The sequence below is a fragment of the Rhincodon typus genome, chromosome 23 (assembly GCF_021869965.1).
Source record: "Rhincodon typus isolate 14 chromosome 23, sRhiTyp1.1, whole genome shotgun sequence".
Taxonomy (NCBI): Eukaryota; Metazoa; Chordata; class Chondrichthyes; order Orectolobiformes; family Rhincodontidae; genus Rhincodon; species Rhincodon typus.
This window is the reverse complement of record NC_063354.1, coordinates 25568109-25587370: the sequence shown is the minus strand read 5'-3', so window position 1 is coordinate 25587370 and position 19262 is coordinate 25568109. Positions and strand designations below refer to the sequence as shown.

At 39.5% G+C, this 19262-nt stretch overlaps 1 protein-coding gene across 1 annotated transcript in view; it reads right to left on the bottom strand.

Annotated features, from left to right (window-relative positions):
- The window catches only part of tnrc6c1 (trinucleotide repeat containing adaptor 6C1), a 77828-nt gene that overhangs the window by 10105 nt on the left and 48461 nt on the right, over positions 1 to 19262 (bottom strand). The window contains exons 9-13 of the mRNA XM_048611117.1: positions 16577 to 16799; positions 13845 to 14012; positions 12975 to 13166; positions 10202 to 10390; positions 7966 to 8082 (exon numbers count right to left, since the gene is read on the bottom strand). Coding sequence (XP_048467074.1) covers positions 7966 to 8082; positions 10202 to 10390; positions 12975 to 13166; positions 13845 to 14012; positions 16577 to 16799 — 889 coding nt within the window. The remainder of the gene's footprint in view (positions 1 to 7965; positions 8083 to 10201; positions 10391 to 12974; positions 13167 to 13844; positions 14013 to 16576; positions 16800 to 19262) is intronic.

Below are 19262 nucleotides of genomic sequence, written 5' to 3'. Positions count from 1 at the left end.
ACATCTAAATGTGTACATGGTTTCACGCAGCAGGTTAAGTTTCAGTAAGTTACAATATTTGAATCAGCGTTTTCAAATTTATTCAATTTTAACCTGAAAATACTCAAAAAAAAAACCTAGAACAACATTGGGTTGGAGACTTTGCTTGCCTGTGCCAACCCATCAGAAATATTCGCCCAGCCTATGACAAAGGCCCCTGGAAAAGAGAATTTGTTATATATATCCCCAAGTTGTTTTTTGCATGTATCCTGTCTTCAAATTAACTCAAGTCACTCAAATCCAAAATGGTCCAAAATATAAATTTTAACGACTGATGGACCAAATCAAACTTCTCTGCTAATCTGCATATGCAATTAGAAATTTTGGCTGCATGATTTCTATTCGCAAATCTTGCAGAAAAGCCAATGAAATACAATTCCTGCAATCTCACAACTCTACCAGACAACGAATGACCGTGGAATGTTGAGAAGTGATCCACTGAACAGAACTACTCAAAACCACATCTGAAAACACTGATTTTTACACAATCCAATACTTAATCGGCAGCTTCATTAGCCACAAGTGCATTTCAGGAACTCATACATGCCTTCCTGTGAATGACAATTTATAGAAATAATGCAACCAAATCTCAAAAACTCACCACCAAGAACACAACTTCATAAAGTTGGTCATCATGTCCCTTTCAAACTGCAGCAAGGATTTTGGTGTATTTCAACGCCTTCCTTTCTCAAATCAAATTTGCTCTTATCTACTCTACACAACTTAACTTTCTGATGGAATGTTCTACAAATTTTATCCATGAAAAACAATTAAAATACAACGAAGCACAAATCAGGAAAGTAGTATTTGAGAGGCAAATATTTATGAAGGAAAGAGCCCAAACCTGGAGGAAGACAGCAAGCATACAGGTAGGAAATGAAAACGGATGTTTATTAGGGTATCTGAGGTTGGAAAGAAAGGGGCAAGAGTAGGTGGTGTAGGAAAGTACTAAAAGACAAGAATAGCTACAATAATAAAACTGCATGAATTTTCCAAAAGAAAATTTTTTTTGTTTGGTGCAACACAAGAAAGGCTTGTTAATTGTGCTAAACTTTAGACAGACAACAAACTCAGCTGAAATACCTCATGCCACCTTTGCAACTATTTACTGCACAGGGCTCAATCAACACAAAAAAATGATCAGGCAGAGAAAGCTCCCATTAAATAGTTACATATTTTCCCATTAAATACATCTACTTTCTACATACACTTATGTCATAATCACCGAGTCAAAATTATGGGACTTGATACTAGACCATAAAACTTGAGTAAAATCTCACATGACCACAAAGCTGCAAACGGCTGAAGAGATCAGCTGCAAATGTGTGGTCTTTCACTCACAGATATAGTGCTGAATGACATTCAACAACCTTATGAAGGCATGAAAGAGGAGTGAGAATATAAAGTGCCAATCCCCTTACTCTGACTTGACCAGTTTTCTCATACTCAGTACAACCCATTTCTCTCATGAAGCACCTTCGCAAATCTCCATAAGAACAGCTGTCACAGCATTAGCCTCATTCCGTTGCCATCCCACACCCATCTTCACATTCATTTTCCACAAATACTGTTCCTTAATCCTTTCAATCACAACCCATTTATCACAAAGCAGAGAGTAGATGTGTTGTTGCACAGAATAGCCAAGAGCTCTATGGAGAGGCAGAGAATGGAGAGCTGGTCCTTCAGTAACAGCATTCTGCTTGCTCCAGAGGAAGCATTAGGAATGTAGAGATAGATACCTTAGATACCCAGTGACAGAATCAGACATCACAGACACGTGGCCCATAACAATTACTGATTTATATGGTTTGTCACCTGTATCGTCAGAAATATCATCAGCTGCACAATGACTATTTTAAACCTTTCCTCCTTACCAGTTTTTAATTCACGTCTTTTACCTCCCATAGGAGGTCACTGATAAAAGAATTATTCCGGAATGACACACTTCAGGCATTATTTAGACACGCTTTAATTTACTGGAGAGGGAATGGAGGATTCTGTCTCTATGATTGTCATTATATTTCAGGCTTTGCACTGATGTGCCCACCTCCACTAGAAGGGTGGTCACCTAGATGGAACATCAGTCAACTGAGCATATGTTGGCCATCAGTGTCAGTTTGTCAGCTTATACAGGAAGGAGGAAAGTCTTGCCTTGGCTGTTCAGCATCTCACTGAAATTCAAAAATGTTTTTTCACACTTTTGGTTGATAGAAAGTGCAGCTGGGCCACAAGTGGAAAGATGGAGAAAGGAAACATGGAATTGAGGACTCTCCTCAAAATGCTTCCATATCTTCCAATGGAACCCACATGCCCAGTCCTGATTCAATGACTGACTCTACTCCTGCATTGGGGTTGATGGGACAATCTTTGGTGGAATCCCTCACAGGTTCTGAAATCCGGTGGACATCAGCCACGAGCATCTCAGCAAAACAGTAACAGAACCAGCAGCTTGCCTGTAGTCCTGCTGAAGTTACAAGGCCAAGCATATAAAAGAAAAGAAGAATTTTATAGTTTCAATGAGGAAAATGAGTGATTGTAAAAATGTTAACATTATTTTAAGTGTTTATGAATTTTTAGGTTAAGTTCAAGTCTCCATTGGTCAGTCGTTTTCATTGCCCACATGTAGACATCAGCAATGAACTAAATAGTATTTTGAGAAGGTCTGAGACTCCAGAAAGACTATTGCATAGCCATGCCCAGAAAGATAAAGGAGACTAGCCATGACAATCAGTGAAATGGAAGGATTATTAACCATGAGGAAGCATTGCATTGGGGTGTGGGATCAAGTGGGTTTGACATTAGAAAGGAAGATGGCTGCTAACGACAGGTTAACAGAACCTGGTCTCTACTGGGCCACACGTCAGACATTTCTGACAGCAGGGTGTAAGAGCCGTTGGGGAAATGTGGTTACACCAGGTTCCACCTCCTGCAGAGTGGTCATCACCACCTTCTTCCTGCCCCTCCAGATCCTCCTGCTGGGCACGCTGTGCATAGCACAGAACAGCATTACCACTTGGGACATCCTTGATGGTGTTCACTGCAGGGGTCTCAGACTCCATCCAAACACCAAAATTGCATCTTCAGCAGTCGACAGGCTTGCTCAATGACTGCTCTTGTGGTTTCTAGAGTACGTGACCCTGCATCAATGGTTGGAACCATCTGCGGAATTTCCTTGAAGTTTGGAAGAACTGATTTTCACAGCATGAAGGCATCAAAACAGATTCCAAAATAGCTTGCAAAGGTGTGCAGAATGATCTTCTGGAATTTGCATGCATACAAGAGGAACATTTAAGGAGTGGTTGCAACTCCTGGGTGATCTGAGAACAGAGTGATTGAAACATAACTCCCTAAACTTGCAAAAATTCAGCCTTTGCCATCCAAGGCTCTTCGCTGCCAAGTCCTAGCAATTGCCAAGAGGACGTAATAAAGATAGCATTGCTCAATTGGGAGATACACATGTCTGCAGCACTTTGTTAAACCTTACACTTGTCTCCAGCACATCACTGGAAGAAATTACAGGCAAAGAAATTCAGGTTGTGGTGACCTTGATAACCATTGGCAAAACAGCTCTGGTTGGTCAAACGCACAGCTCTTCTCTGGGTGGATACAGATGTCAGCAATGACGTGTTGAGAAGGCCTGGGACTCCAGATGGACTGTTGCTTAGCCACGTCCAGAAAGATGATCCTCAATCTGAATACCCTCTGCTGAGAATATTGACCTTTGCATGCTCATCTTGCATGCAAATGTGGTTTCACTGTGACCTATAGAGAATCAAATGGCCAAGAAGAGAGCTACTGTTACTACTGGTGTCTCCCCTGTTCTCATGAGCTTGCTCCCATCTGTTTATGTTTCTCATCAGAGATCCAAGATAGAGACACAAGTGGCTCTTGTGCTGCTGTTAAGGCTGGCAGTTTGGAAATGCGTACTGTCATTTTTAAAAAAATTCCTACATAGTTAAAATTACCTCCAAAGCAATTAAGACACATTCTCACACTAAGTCTCATGAGTAAAAGCCCTCACTGAGGCAAAGAAGCAGCTTTCTTGCTTCAGTATTTAAAATCTTTTCAAACCCTTATAGGTTTCCAACAGTACATGAAATGTGCAAGGTTAAATGTGGAAGTCACCAGATTCACACTTGCTGCCTGACTTACCAGTGTTTTTACCTTCTTTTAACCAGTGTGTGCAACTGAATCCATGCTCTCTTTGTCCCAATCTCTTGGAGACATGAATTTGAATCCCAGCATGGAAGACATCGAAATTGGAATTGAATAGCCTAATGATGACCATGCAACTACTGTCGATTCTTGCAAAAACTGATGTAGTTCACTAGTAACTTTTAGGGAAGGCAATCTACCATCTTACTTGGCCTGGCCTGCATGTGACTCCAGACTCTCAACAATTTATTCTTCATTACCCTCAGGGCAATTAGAGGCAACAAAATGCTGGCTTAGACAGTGATGCCAACATCCCATATAAACACAAATAATCACATGCGCTATAGCTCTTTCAACCCTAGCCTTGTAAGTCTCCACTTCCTTCCTCTGCGTATTTTCTTCTCGACTTCAACAAACACACCACAATACTCGGAGTTGAATATTCTCACCAACCTATGGAAAGGAATTGGTTCTAAACATTTTATTTGATTGGTTAGTAGCTATTGGATATGGTGGCCCCTTGCTCTGGATTGAGCCACAAGAGGAAACAATTTTTCTAAATCTACCATATCGATACTTCATAGTTTTGAAGGACTAATATCTTCTCTATACTAGAGAAAGAGCTCCAGCCTACTCAAAATCCGAAATCGAAACCTCGTTAAAAATGTGTCAACAGGTGAATGAAATTTTTCGATATTTATCATCTCAAAAAAATTCTTTCCTTAAAATTCTACATACTTCCAACTTGAGTAGCAAACAGAGATTGTTCAAATATTTGCAGCCTTTCCACATATCAATAAATTCTGATTAAAAATGCCATGATGTCTCATCGTAGTATTTCTTTACCACAAATTTCTTGTGAAATAATGTGAAACCACATTTGCATGCAAGATGCCAACATTGGCCTAGCAAATAGTTTACACATATTTAGCATAAATTTTTCACTTTTGCATTCATGCCCTTTTTGCAATTTCTTCCCGACATTCACCTTTAACAACTTAACCAATGTCATGCCAAAAGCACTCTGTTTCTCTGCTTTTAGGAACCTTACTAATGATGGTATACTAGTCTCACCATTTTCTTTTCAGGTTTGAATTGCTCGTGTATTTGCATTTGCATTTTCCTCATCTCCATCTCAGAGACAAATTGCACCTACACTTTTCCTACTATTCAAGAGACATTCCATTAGATTTGTCTTGATTGTCAATAACTTGTCTTTTCATTTTCCCTCTTTACTGGTCCAGTAATTATTTTACACACATGGTCATTGTCAATAGCACTGAGTCAGTCTAATGATTTCCAACTTGTAAGGAATTAGGCTGAGAGTACTCAGCACCATTTTAAATAGAAATTAAACTTTCAACTCAGTAACACTGACTGGAGAGGTGAAAATATACAACATGGGTATTAATTCCCGATGACATTTCTCTTCTATTCTGTTAATATTCCTTGAATGAGAACAAAACAGAAGTGTACGACAATACAAGGTATTAACCAATTCTGTATCAGTAAAAATTAGCAAAAGGACAGTTTTTTTTCAGCATTTAACGTCAAGATAGATGGCCATCACAGGCTAAACAAAAAACTTTGCATGTCTAAATAAGGCAGGCGAGTACCTTGATTTGCCTTGGCCTCAGCGAGGTAAAAGAAAGCACAAACACAAGCGCTTTGCGCAGGGACAGAAAGAAAACCTGAGCATCAATGAACCAGTAAAATAAACAAAGACTTAAAATTAATTTACTGACAACTCCATAATTTGGAAAGAGATAATGAAGTAGAACAAACCAATAGAAAAAGCAGCACATTTTATGTTTCAACATATGACTTCAGTAGCATTTGCAGAGCTTACAAGTAGAAATCAAATGTCTGGGCATTAGAACTTAGTGAACTTAGACATTTTGGCTCTGGTTGCAAGTGTTTCAAGATCGGCAGATCGAAACTAAAAAGGTTTCCAAGTGTGGAATGAAATTAAGATTCCTTTCAGGAATACGTAAAATGGTAAAATGACATTTTTGTGTGATTAATGAATTGAGAAAAAGATTGCTTGAGAGTTTGGTAGCTATGATTGGTCTCTGCAAGAATTTGTTTACATTTTTGTATGCGAGCATATAGAATCAAAAATGTCTTCTAGCATAAACTGGAGTACCTAATTGCAATCCGATGAGTTGGTTCTTAGTATTTAGGTTTACAGGGAGATTGTATTTTTAAGTTGCCCCTTCCATGCCATTTCACTTTAACGTTCCTGTTTTTAGAACCAGAAATCCCACCGAGCATTGTGAGATTCGTATTAACATTACTTACAGTACTTTATCTAACCATACTGGCAGCATTTTAGAGTGATTTCACCCTCTCAAACTTGAAGTTGCTCCAAATCTTCCAACTTGTGGCCTCCCTTCATGCTGCACCAGCTTGCCCCGTCCACCACACCTTAGCTTCAGTGGAAAGTCAATCAGCCACAGCATACATTCAGGAGATTGCCATAATACACAGGACATGCCCAGGCCCAAAGCAGCTGGCCTGTGGCCTGCACCAGTCAGCGATATCTTGGCAGCCCCCACATCCTGACCTGGCGCTAGCTCAACAGCATCACCTCCTGGCTAAGTCAACAGGGAGCTAGCCACTTCCAACCACAGCAGAATCCCCCTGGTCCCCACCTCTCACCTCATAATCCCCTTACCGGTCATCCCACTTCTCCTTCTCCTCCCTTCCTTCGACCCACTGGTGACAACCTATACCATACTAGGCAGTACCTTCCTACAAGGCTGGAGCTCCGTAGCAAAGTGCAGCCCACAGCTAACAGAACAACACAGGAAAGCCTTTGAACTCTATCTGGACAACAGCAGCCTTCACATCAACTCAGATAAACTCACCAGTGCCCCTCTCATTTTCCCACCAGCTCCAAGCCACAATACAACACAGGAACCCTATGGTACTGGGCAGCACCCCAGACAGGGATGAGGTCAGGAACAAAATGACTGCCTCAACAGGCAGCCTGGAGCTCAGAGGACAAAGAGTCCTCACTCCCAGCGCAGACCATGGCTCCACTCTCAAAGAGTCTGCAGCTACAGGAGACACTAAGTAGAGTGCTACATTTTAAATTATGAATAATCAAAGTATGTTATTTTAGCAGTTATTAATTTACCAACCAAGGAATTAGGAATTTACTATATTTCAACTTACAGGATACATGTATAATGTTTGAATTCTTTTCTGCAAAGGAAGAATTATGAATCCTAACTCCAGTTTTAACTTAAGTTTAACTCCTATAGGAACTAATGCTTCACAGAGTCCTTTCACTTAAAATCATGATTTTCAGGAATGCAACTTTGACTTTGGGTGACGACACCCTGGACACATGGAAAAGGGTCACTTTCATGAAGATACCATCATTCTAGAATGGACAAAGAAAAATTATTATTGTATATCTAATGGGAGGAGAGAAATTCCCAAAGTTTAACAAATGTCAAGGCATTAATGCTGAATTGAATCAAAGCAGTAATATAGAAGAATTTAGAGATGAATTTGAATTTCATGATGCTCTACACTCTATCCAATTACAAGTGAGGGTTATTTTTAATGAACCAGTTGTATGAACGCACAGAAAAGAAAATTATGTGCCTGATGTTATATTAAATTCCACTTTATGAGCTGACTTTCTACATGAAACAGCACACCTATTTGTGCTTTTTAAACCCATGTTAAGACTGCTGCGATCCTGCTCATTCCTTAAGTGGTTTAGTATGGTCAGCAATGGAAGCAAAAGAACCCTACCTGCAGTATTAGGTGCAGATGTAGAGCTGCTGAAGGAGCTAGTATAGCCAGAGGCACTGAAGGACCAGGCACTAGATGAAGGCAGCGTGGCGTTCTGAGATGATGTTGGGGATGACCCTGTATAAACAGCAAAAAAGCAACTAAGGAAATGGAAAATGATTTAAATTAAATCTCAAAATGATCACTGTATTTTGTAGTGAAAAAACGCGAGAAAATCAAAGGAATGGAGAAGGATGACTTTCAATGATAACATACTACTGTTTAAATTCAATTCACAAAATTCCTCAGTGTGGAAGCATTTAAAGCTGTTTGGATTTTCTTTCATATTTGTGAAAATAGCAGATTAGGTTCATAAATTCTCAATCCATTCTATCTGTCTAAATTCCAACTAAAAATCTGCTATGGACCTTGCCTGCCAGGTACAAAACTATGTAAAATATTGCTGAAGTGCTCCATTCTGTAGAAAATGCAAACTAGGCACTTCTTCATTCAGCTAATCAGAATTACTAACAACTCTTGCTCTTTGAAATTCTGCACAGTCCATGAAACAGAAAATGTACAAAGAAAGGAACAGAGTGGCAAAGTCTAACTTAAAACATTATTGTCACATGAAAACATTACAAAACTGAGCAACGATGAAAGCAGAATGGTGCAGAAATAGTGAAGATAGAAAGAATAACAATATTGAATGAGGCAAGCACTATACTGTATAATCTTTAGAAATGAATTAGTATTACGAATGGTTTTACATCTTTTAAGAAAAAGTTACTTATAGTGTGAGTAGATTGAGTTTTTGGGTCTATTTCAAGCACTTTTTGGAGTTTAAAGTAACCAGCTGCAGAGCAAGGAACATCACTTTACATCAGAACTCAGTTCAATTTATGGGTGGTGGTTAAAATAATTTAGAATCCTTCTCAAATGAATCAAAGAATCCCTGTTGTGTGAAAACAGGTCATTTGATTCAGAGTCCACACCAACTCTCCAAAGAGCAACCCACCCAGACCAACCTCCCCACTGCCCTATCCCTGCATTTCCCATGATTATTCCACATAACCTACATATCTCTGGACACTATGGGCAATTTAGCATGACCAATCCATCTAACCTGCTCATGTTTGGACTGTGGGAAGAAACCGGAGCACTTGGAAGAAATTCAAACAGGTAGCGTGAGAATGTGCAAACTCCAAACAGACAGTCGTCCGAGGGTGGAATTGAAACTGGATCCCTGGTGCTGTGAGGCAGCAGTGCTAACCACTGCGCTGCCGTGAAGAATGCCATGAACCCAGAGCTTGATTTCCCATATAACCAAGCTGGGGAAGAAAGGCCAAACAACCGAAAGAGAGACAGACAGAAGAAAAAAACCTTTCTGGAAGTCAGAGGCAAGTCCAAGAAATCTGAACCGTATTTGAATATTTAAACAGTTTTCCAGCCAAGAAGGTAATGTTCACATTTCTGCAAAGTACCTGCCTTGCAGTTAATGAGTGTGCAAATGAAATGAGTGAAGAAGAAAAGTTAAGTTTGATTTAGAAGTATCTGTGCTCATTGTATCTTTAGTATCTTTAATGTAACTTGACTACTCTAGAGAGGGTGTAGCTGTTATTATTTGTATTCTTTGACTTTACTGTAGTTTGTTTTTAAGCTGTCAACATAGTGGCTTCATTCTTTTCATAAGTACCTGTACTTTTGGATTCTAAAAGTTAAAAACAAACAAGTTACTGGATTCTACATTTAAAAAATTAAGAAAAGGAGAAAAATAGATTGTCTGAGCTCTTGAGCTTGCTCTGTCATTAAATAAGATTATAGTTTATACTCTAGCTCAAGACCACTTTCTCATGTAACATAAATAAATCTGGAAAACTATGACTTATAGTAAAGTAGTCATATGATTAAGAAACTGGCGAGTTGTTCTTTAGAACATTGTGTGCCATTTTTATAAAAGGGTCAAATCTAAAGTTTCAGGTTCTTCAGCACATTTGAAAGTTAGTGACATTCATTTTACAACATTAGCCTAACTACAAGTGTACGTGGATTACTTCTGCACATTTGAGTTAACCTTCAAGTGCATTTATAAGGCATTTATTAAGACATAAAGCATACTGTGTACTTTATAGACTTTTCCTTACAAATAAAACGTGTCATAACATTTTCTCAAGGAATCCATAAAAACCTCTGTGCAAATTACTTGAATTTGCATAGACTGCTTTGTGTGCCACACTTCAGTCCTATTCTGTCTTACCTCCACTCCTGTCCCTGAGCAGGTAACGATCCACATCCCGGATAGTAGTATTAATGGAAGGTCCACTGGGGACACTTCCAGGTGTAACATTAGGATCAGTCTCAGGGTCGATATTCTGTAGTCCTTTCCATGGCTCCCCAGGGCGAAACTCTTTAGTAGTTAGGAAGTAGGCAGTAGAACAGTAAATCACTATTAATGGTTAAGTAGTCACACAAACTAGTAGTTTTAATATATTTTTGATAGGTTTTGTCTAATGTTTTAAAAATGAAATGCTACACTAATAAAATTGATTTCACAATGTAGTATTGTGTACTTCTCTATTTTTTTCCCCTCACCTTTTTTGAGGGCATTGCCTCCTTGCTGGGATATAGTCCCATAGCTGCCAGTTGCCCTTCAGTACCTCAGCTATAAAAAAAAAAACTTATTTATATAAACCCTAACAGATCATTCAAATCTAAAGGGCATCAGAGCCAAGTCTGATTCTGTCATTGCCAATGCCTATTAAAATAAAAATTGCTGGATAGTGATCAGCATAAAAATCATCTCAAGATTCTCCATTTCTCAAGCACTGAAGCCAAATGTCAGTTCAGTGGAGATCAGCTAACTCAAAGGCTAGTAATTGATTCTGTGATTACTAAGTAAATTTATTCAGCTGAATGAGTACAATAATTTTGTTTTAAAATACAACATAACGTAATTCTGACTAGATACACAAAGAAAATTAGGTCAGTGGTAATATTTTATTTGAAAAAGCCTTCCAAAATATTTGCCCATAAATTTGAAAATGAAGAAGAGATTAAAATGAAAGTTCTTATTTTAGGGCCTGACCAATTGCCTTAAATAACATTTGAGATTACAGATGTTGGTCCATTTATCTGGTATTATGGACCCGAGGTTTCTGACAAGTACTGTTCTATCTGTATGGCTTGCGTGTGAGATCCTGGTGTAAACTTAAATCAACATTTCAAACTTTTCAATTTAGTTACTGGTATGTATTACCAATATTTATTGTTATACTATTTGGCAATGAAATGTCTCATCAAGAAATAAGTTGCAAAACAATCATATTTACTGCCAAACAAAAGGACAGCCACACATTATTAACTTGAGCTTTAAGACCATAATGTGTTCTCCAAACCCAGTTGTGCATGTAATTGAAATACTGCACAATCACAATGAAGCTCTCACATTTACTCATATCAAAAAAATGCAAACTTGAGAACATCTTTCAAATTAACAGCATGCATGCCATTGCTGGCACCCTATAATGACCCTTTATATGATCATCCTTGAAGCAATATTTAACTAATACAGTATTAACAATGCTAATAATTGTAGGTACATTCAACAGACGGCTTTGAAAATAAATTAGTCTTTTAACTATTATAGTGAGGACTAACCTAAACAATACTTGCATTTCAAAATGATTCTCAACCACAGTGGCCCTTTGAAGTAGCAACACAATCCTTACGTGCACAACAGAACCATTCTTAGGTAGTATTGTACCACATCACACTTCAAATATCAAGTTTATAACCTTGCAGTTGTTAAATGCTTTTCATGGAAATGTTTTTTTTGTCTCAGTTAAGAAAAACTTTGTTATTCAATAAGGTAGCAAATGCCATGCTTAAGTCTGAAAAAGCTATATGTAAAGTACTGTTTCTACAAAGTTAATCAGAAGAAAACCACTTAGGTCAAAACTGGATTTGAAATAATAAGATGGGGCATTCATAGAATCCCTACAGTGTGGAAGCAAGCCATTCGGCTCATAGAGTCCACACAGACCCTCTGAACAGCATCCCACCCTTCCCCATATTTGCCATAGCTAATCCACCTAGCCTGCACATCCCTGGACATTATGGACAATTTTGCATGGCCAATCCACCTAACCTGCGTGTCTTTGGACCGTGCTAAGAAACCCATGCAGACATCGGGAGAATGCGCAAACTCCACACAGACAGACACCCGACAGTGGAATTGAACCCGGGTCCTGGCGTTGTGCGGCGGCAGTGCTGACCACTGAACCATGATGCCATCCCAGGCAAAGCATGATGCACATGATGTACATGATTACTCTACTCAAAGAAAAAAAATTCCAAAGTTGATGCTAAATCTACCAGGCTAGTGTGTAAAATAACCCAAACCCACATATGCTTTCCAGGCCATGCTTATGTATATTTTGGTTCAGTTTCCTCCAACTATAATGTCACAATTTCCATGCCTCAACATGTGTAATAGCATGTAAACTTGCTGAGAAAAATGAAGCATCAAGTAAGCGCGTGGAAAGTATAACCTGGCTGTGGATATTAGATCTAATTGTTCCTTGGGAAATATGCCCCAAATGCCTGGATTCATATCAGTAGGTAGAGGTTCTTTTTTAAAAAAGATGTGTGATTATGCAATGATGTGATGGCACGCAGTCGATTCCAAGGGAGATCATAAGCTAGATCTGCTAAGAACAGAACCAAACTGTAAGGGTATCACTAAACCAACTCCTCTAATATAGCACAACTGTCTCCAGAAATTCTCAGTATGCATTTATAAGCTCCTATGGCACAGATTAATTCTAAAGATTTTGTAGGGGTCCAAATGAATGAAATATTTCACTTACATTATTAAGTGATATATGCACTAAGTTAGCAAATCTCGTTTAACACAGTTGGCATATGTTTTCAATTTACTAATTTCTCTTCATGTGTAATAAATATACAGGTCTCAGTTAAACACAACATTCTTAACACCTATTTTCTTTTTGCCAGTCTTTGGGGTTTACCTGGTGGCCAGTTAATGTTGGAGCCATTTGAGATCTTATCGGCAGGGGATTTGGCACGTGTCCAGCTATCACTGACTGGTACCGGTGGACTGGCTGGTGACTCACTGCTGGTTATCAGATCATATGGACTGTAGGAGTCCTCAAGGGAGGGCTTGCTTGTTGGACCAATATTGAGACCTCCAGGGATAGCACCTGAATATGCGTCAAGTGGGATAGAAAGGCAAGGTCATGGATATAAAAACATTTTTTTATGGACCTGACTCTGAATCTCAACAGTAGCTAAATTAGACCCAGTTAGTTTTATTAAATGCTGATGTAATTCAGAATGAGACTTTGATGTTCTATCGCTTCCTTTATTACAGTATTAAATTTCTTCAGCACTAAACAAGTCTTGTAGGTAAAATAAAAGTAAAACAATCTATTACAGTTAACTTTGAAAATATCACAAATGAAGAAATGTTCTGTGGTCTATTGTCCAATCTGATATTTGCAGAGAAAATTCGGTACTCAAAGGGCTAAAATACATCATTGCATGTTTTCAAGTTGTCCTCTGTTTTAGCTGGATGTGCAAGACAAGAAAACGAGCTGGCTGTGTTGATGCTGATATTGAATAGTCAGTTTGCCAAAACCAATGTTTTATTCATTTTTAGAAAAGAATCACATAGCATGTTCTCAGCATTTTAAATGTGTACACAGAAGGTAAGCAAAGTGCAACAGAGCCTATTTGTTTTCAGTTTGCGAAGTCAGTAATGGTCATTGAGTTACATTCTTGCATTTTCCAACAATTTATTGAGACTGTGCAAGAATTTAAAACCAACTGACAAATGAAGTATTTTGGCCTGCAAGTACTCTGCCCTTAAGGGCTCTTACCATGCTTGTTCTGGCTCTGGTCCAGTGGTAAAGAATTGCTGCTTAAATTTTCCATAGAGTTTGGGTGGGTCCACTGCCTCAATCGAGATTGGGCTTGAGCTGAATCCTTCATGGATAAACCACCACTTAGCTCCATGTTGCTTACATTCATATTCGGGATCAATCCAGCTGTAAGTAAAATGCATAATAAAGTGAAGTATAGAAGCAGTTTGGATCATTTAGCCTACGAAAATGGTTCCCTTCATAGACCATGCAGACTTTGCTTCATTGGATCAATCAACTGAGAAAGTTAGAGGCAAGTCTTCAAAATGTTGTGATATGTTCTTTGTGTAAAATACATAATAGATTATTAATTGAACTTTAGAACTCATTTAGTAAAAAAAAAAACTTCCTTCCTTTGAAAAAACACTGATCTAGGTTTAAGAAAAGCCAATAATGATGACTAGCTGGTAGCAGCAAGTGACAGGTAGCTTGAACATCCAAAACAAAATCATTTGAGCAGCATTAGGAAGAATGGAGTTTACAACTGTTGAAAAATGACATAAGGTTTAAATCAACAATGGAAACAGGAAGGAAGTGTTTTCATTTGTACAATGCCTTGCACACCTTTAAAACATCCCAATGTTGTATAGGGAAAGCATACTTGTTTCTAATTGTCAGCATGTGTGGTAACCAGGTCCCATCAACACTAAGTTAGTTATGTTCACAGGAACAGAAGTGGGACATTTAGCTTGTTGAGCCTGCTCTGCCATTTAATATGATCATGGCTGTGCTACTGATAAGCAAAAATTTATCAAACTCTGCTTTAAATACTCAAAGACTGAGCTCCACAGCTCCTTGGATGTGGAGAATTCCAAGCATATACAACCGTGTGAGTAATAAAAATTTCCCCTCATCTTGATCTTAAATCTTTATTTGAAATTATGCCCTCTGGTCCTCGCCTCCCCAACCAGAGGAAATATCACACTGTCTATCACTTTAAACATTTTATAGGTTTCAATGAAATCACCTCTCATTCTTTGCAATTTAGAGAATACAGGCCTAACTTGCCCAATCTCCCATCAAAGAACAGTCCTGCCATCCAAGGAACAAATCTAGGGAATTTTTGTTGCATTGCATTTACGGTAATAGTATTTTTCCCGAGAAAAGAAGACCAAGACTGCACGTTGTATTCCAGGTATAGTCTAACTAAGCTCCTACACAACTGAAACAAGACTTCACTAGTCCTATGCTCAAATTCTCTGGTGATAAAGGCAAACATTCCCAATAACATTGCTAATAGCTTGCTGCACTTGTACATTAGCCTTCAGTGACTTGTTGACAAAGGCACGCAAGTCTCTTTGCCTGTCTACACCTTGTCTCCAATTGTCCAGCAGCTCCATGAGGCAGGACTCATTCCCAGAGCCTGACTGAAGTTCCACATCATACTAATTAAAGGGCTCTCATTCAGCCGTGCTGAGACAGATTCACCCCTGAAATGTACACTCGCGAGTGGAGCTAGCATTCAGGTGCAGTCGATAATCACCAAGGCTAACGGAATGTTGGCCCTTATTTCAAGGGGTTGGAGTATAAGAATAGGGAAATCTTACTACAAACGTACAAGGTGCTGGTGAGACCAACCTGGAGTACAGAGAGTAGTATTCATCCCCTTAGTTAAGGAAAGGTATAATTGCATTTGAGGCAATTCAGAGAAGGCTCACTAGCATGATCTCTGGTATGGAGGGATTGTCTAACGAGCAAAGACTGAAAAAATTGGGATTCTACTGAATGGAATTTAGAACAACGAGGGGTGAGGCTTGACAGGATAAATGCAGAGAGGATGTTTTCACGCATGGGAGAGTCTAGGACCGGACAGCATAGTCTCAGAATAAAAAGGTGTTAATTTAAGACTGAGGTGAGGAGGAATTTTTTCTCAAGGGTCTTTGGAACTCCTTGCCATAGCCCGCTGTGGGACAGAATCTTCATGTGTATTTAAAACTGAGATAATTAGATTCTTGATCAGTAGGGGAATTAATGTTATGGGGAAAAGGCAGGAAGGTGAACGTGAGGAATGTCAGATCAATTATGATCCTACTGAATGGCAGACCAGGCTCAAGGGGCAAAATGGCCTACTTCTGTTCCTATTTCTTCTGGTCTTGTATTATTCTAGGAAACTGTGCAAATATACTCTATGAATTCTTCCTCACGGCTTCCTCTGCCAATCTGACTAACCCAATCCAAAAGATTAACGTCATCCATGATTGCTTTTGTTACATGCCTTCATATTTTCCTGATGTATTTTTTGTCCCACTGTACAGCTGCTATTAGGGGGCCTGGATCAGTTTTACCAATGTCTTCCTTCTCTTTTTGTTTCTTACCTCCAAATGTAAGGATTCACATCTTCAACTCAAAATCACTTCTTGCAATTGTACTTATTTTATCCCATACCAACAAAGCCACATCACCACCTTTCCTTCCTGCCTGTCCTTTTGAACAATCACATACCCATGAATATTTACCTTTACATTATACCTTTGATCTCCCCGTAACTACGCTTCAGTAATGGTTACAAGGTCATACTCATTAACCTGTATTGGTGATCACAACAGATAGTCTTCTTTTACGAAATGTAATGCTGATTGAAGTGTATTTATACAAGAGTAGCAAAGACATTACACAGCTGTGTGCTTTTCAAAGAAAATAGAACTTTAATAATTTTAAAATGCTAATTATTGTTCTAGCAATGTACTTACCCAAGGAATATGCAGGGAAAGAATTGGGTGATGTTTGCTGCTCTTTGGTCTGCAGGTCTGAAAGGCTGGGAGATGGGTGATGACTCAAATTATCAATGGTTACTTTGCCTGCAGATGGGTGCAATGGTGGATGTGGAGGTTGCTGTTTCATAAGCAAGGCCTGGGTCAGCTGCCGCTGGTGTTGTTGGATCTGCTGCTGCATGTTGTTGATTGTACGTGCAACCTAGCAAGAAACAAAAAAAGTCTTCAGAAATACTGTGAATGCTAGGTTTATTTTTCCAGAAGACAGAATTCACTTCCAATCTACTTATAACACATTATTCAGTTTTAAGAATAAAACTAAAATACCAACACCCAATATGGGATAGCCATCTGTAGTAACAGCATGCACATTCTTTTGAATTGTCATCTACACGAAATGTGCTAAGTAGATCACACACTACTTAGCTATCTTGGCTGAAATACACACACCACACCCACTGGTACAGCTAGGGCTAGGAGAACTGGCAAATGAGATTATAAATTAAGAAAAACTGCTCTTGGTGGCAAATCTGCCCAAACTGCCATGATTTAACAGTAGGTGGAGGCAGGATTGGGTGAGCTGCTCTTCTGTAGCTCAATCAGTGCTGTCAGATGGGCAGTTAATGCCCAGTTGAAAAATGGCATGTCATCGCACAGCGGATGAGATACCTGCAGCCAACAGAAAGCCTGGCAGATTTAACCCTGCAAGCAGCAGCTCAGGGCAAGACCCCTGTATCAATCAGAGGCCATCCCACACTGGCTTGCAACCCAACATCCGACCTCCCACAAACCCTCTTTCCAACATGCTACCACATCAGGGTATGCCAACCCATCCTGGGAGAGATCCCAAACTTACCAGAGTTTGGGGGAATCCACGATTTCACATCCTCTCAGGCCTCCTGCAACATCAGCTGTGATGACCACCTTGGTAAGCTATCGAGCTGCTGATTTCCAATTGTCCAGCAGCTCCATGAGACATGACTCACTCCCAGAGCCTGACTGAAGTCCCACTTCATATTAATTACTCTCACTCAGCCATGCGGAGACAGATTTGCCCCTGAAATGCACACTCGTGTATGGAGTCTATCTAGTGTATAATCCAGCCAGATGATTCTATAATATAGAATCTATTGCAGTTGCATACTTTAATCACATAACCTTATCTATACATGTAGCATTGTAAAAGTATTTGGAGGATAAGTCACTCCATCCTAATTTCTCAGAGGCAAAGCCATTATGTTATGTAAAGCTATAATGAGATTTTGGTACTTCGTTATCATTTCTCATCGTTGCTTTAAAAGTGGTTCAGAGAAAGCTCAGGATAGATCATTTGCCTTTCCGATACGAAGAACCCATAAATTTTTAGTTTCAATAACACTGGGATGAAAACAAACTAACCAATGCCCACAGCCCAAAACGAAACTCTGTCAGCACCACGCTGACCAGAAATCCTATTTCAAAGTGAAATGCGCTGTAAATAAAATAGCAATGGATATCACATATAAGCCAGGGATTAAGGTCAGGCCTGTCTGGCAGAGAGGGTGTTGGAGGGATAAAAAGGCTTACAACCGTAAGAATGTTAACTCCCCACAGACACAGGGGTCTCATATTCATCGAATTTTTTTTTTCTTAGAATTCCCACAGAGTGGAAACAGGCCCTTCGGCCCAACAAGTCCACACCGACCCTCAGAGCATCCCACCCAGACCCATCCCCCTACAACCCACCTAATCTACACATCCCTGAACACTATGGGCAATTTAGCATGGCCAATCCACCTACCCTGCACATCTTTGGACTTTGGGAGGAAACCGGAGCACCCGGGAGGAAACCAATTCAGACACGTGGAAAACATGCAAACTCCACACAGACAGTCGCCCAAGGGTGGAATCGAACCTGAGTCCCGGGCGCTGTGAGGCAGCAGTGCTAACCACTGAGCCACTGTGCCACCGTCTCCTCAAAAGGCAGCAACCCAACAATTTCAGCTTGATAGCTGCTTGCCAAAGAAATATTGCCAATTTGTTTACCTTGCTTCTGCTTCCCCCGGCACACTTAAGATTGTGGAGGAGTCAGAATGAGGCACTTAAATGGTCATTAATTGGCTTTAAGAGTGCCAACAGGCCCAAGGTCAGCCAAGCTGATTGACATATTGCCCAGCCACTCCAATATCGGAGACAGATCGAAGGTGGGTGACAGAGTAGTGGGTTGGCCACCGGTTTTATGTTGAGAGCCTCCTGCTTCGCCCCCAACCTCAACTTCTGCAAACCCGGCCCGTCTTGAAATATGCAAGTGCGGATCTGTAAAATTGATGCCACTGAACTGTTGACCTTATATATAAATAGTCTTTTAACAATGGGTGAACAATTTGTGATCAGGTGGGAAAACAGACCAAAATGTTTCAGATAAAAACTTGTATAGAAAAGAAATCAATAGATAAACAAATAACAAATGCTATTTTATTTCAAAAATCAACAAGTGGGCCAAAACACTTAAATGCAATTATAACATTTCTGTAACATCTGATGTAGAAATGAACTAAACACAAGTATGGAGTATTTGAGATACTTCTAGAGTAGGTTTTATCGAAACAAAACTAAAGTGTAAAAGCTATGCTGCAAGAAAAACTTTCCACTAGTTATAAGACATGTTACTGAAAAGAGTGATTTG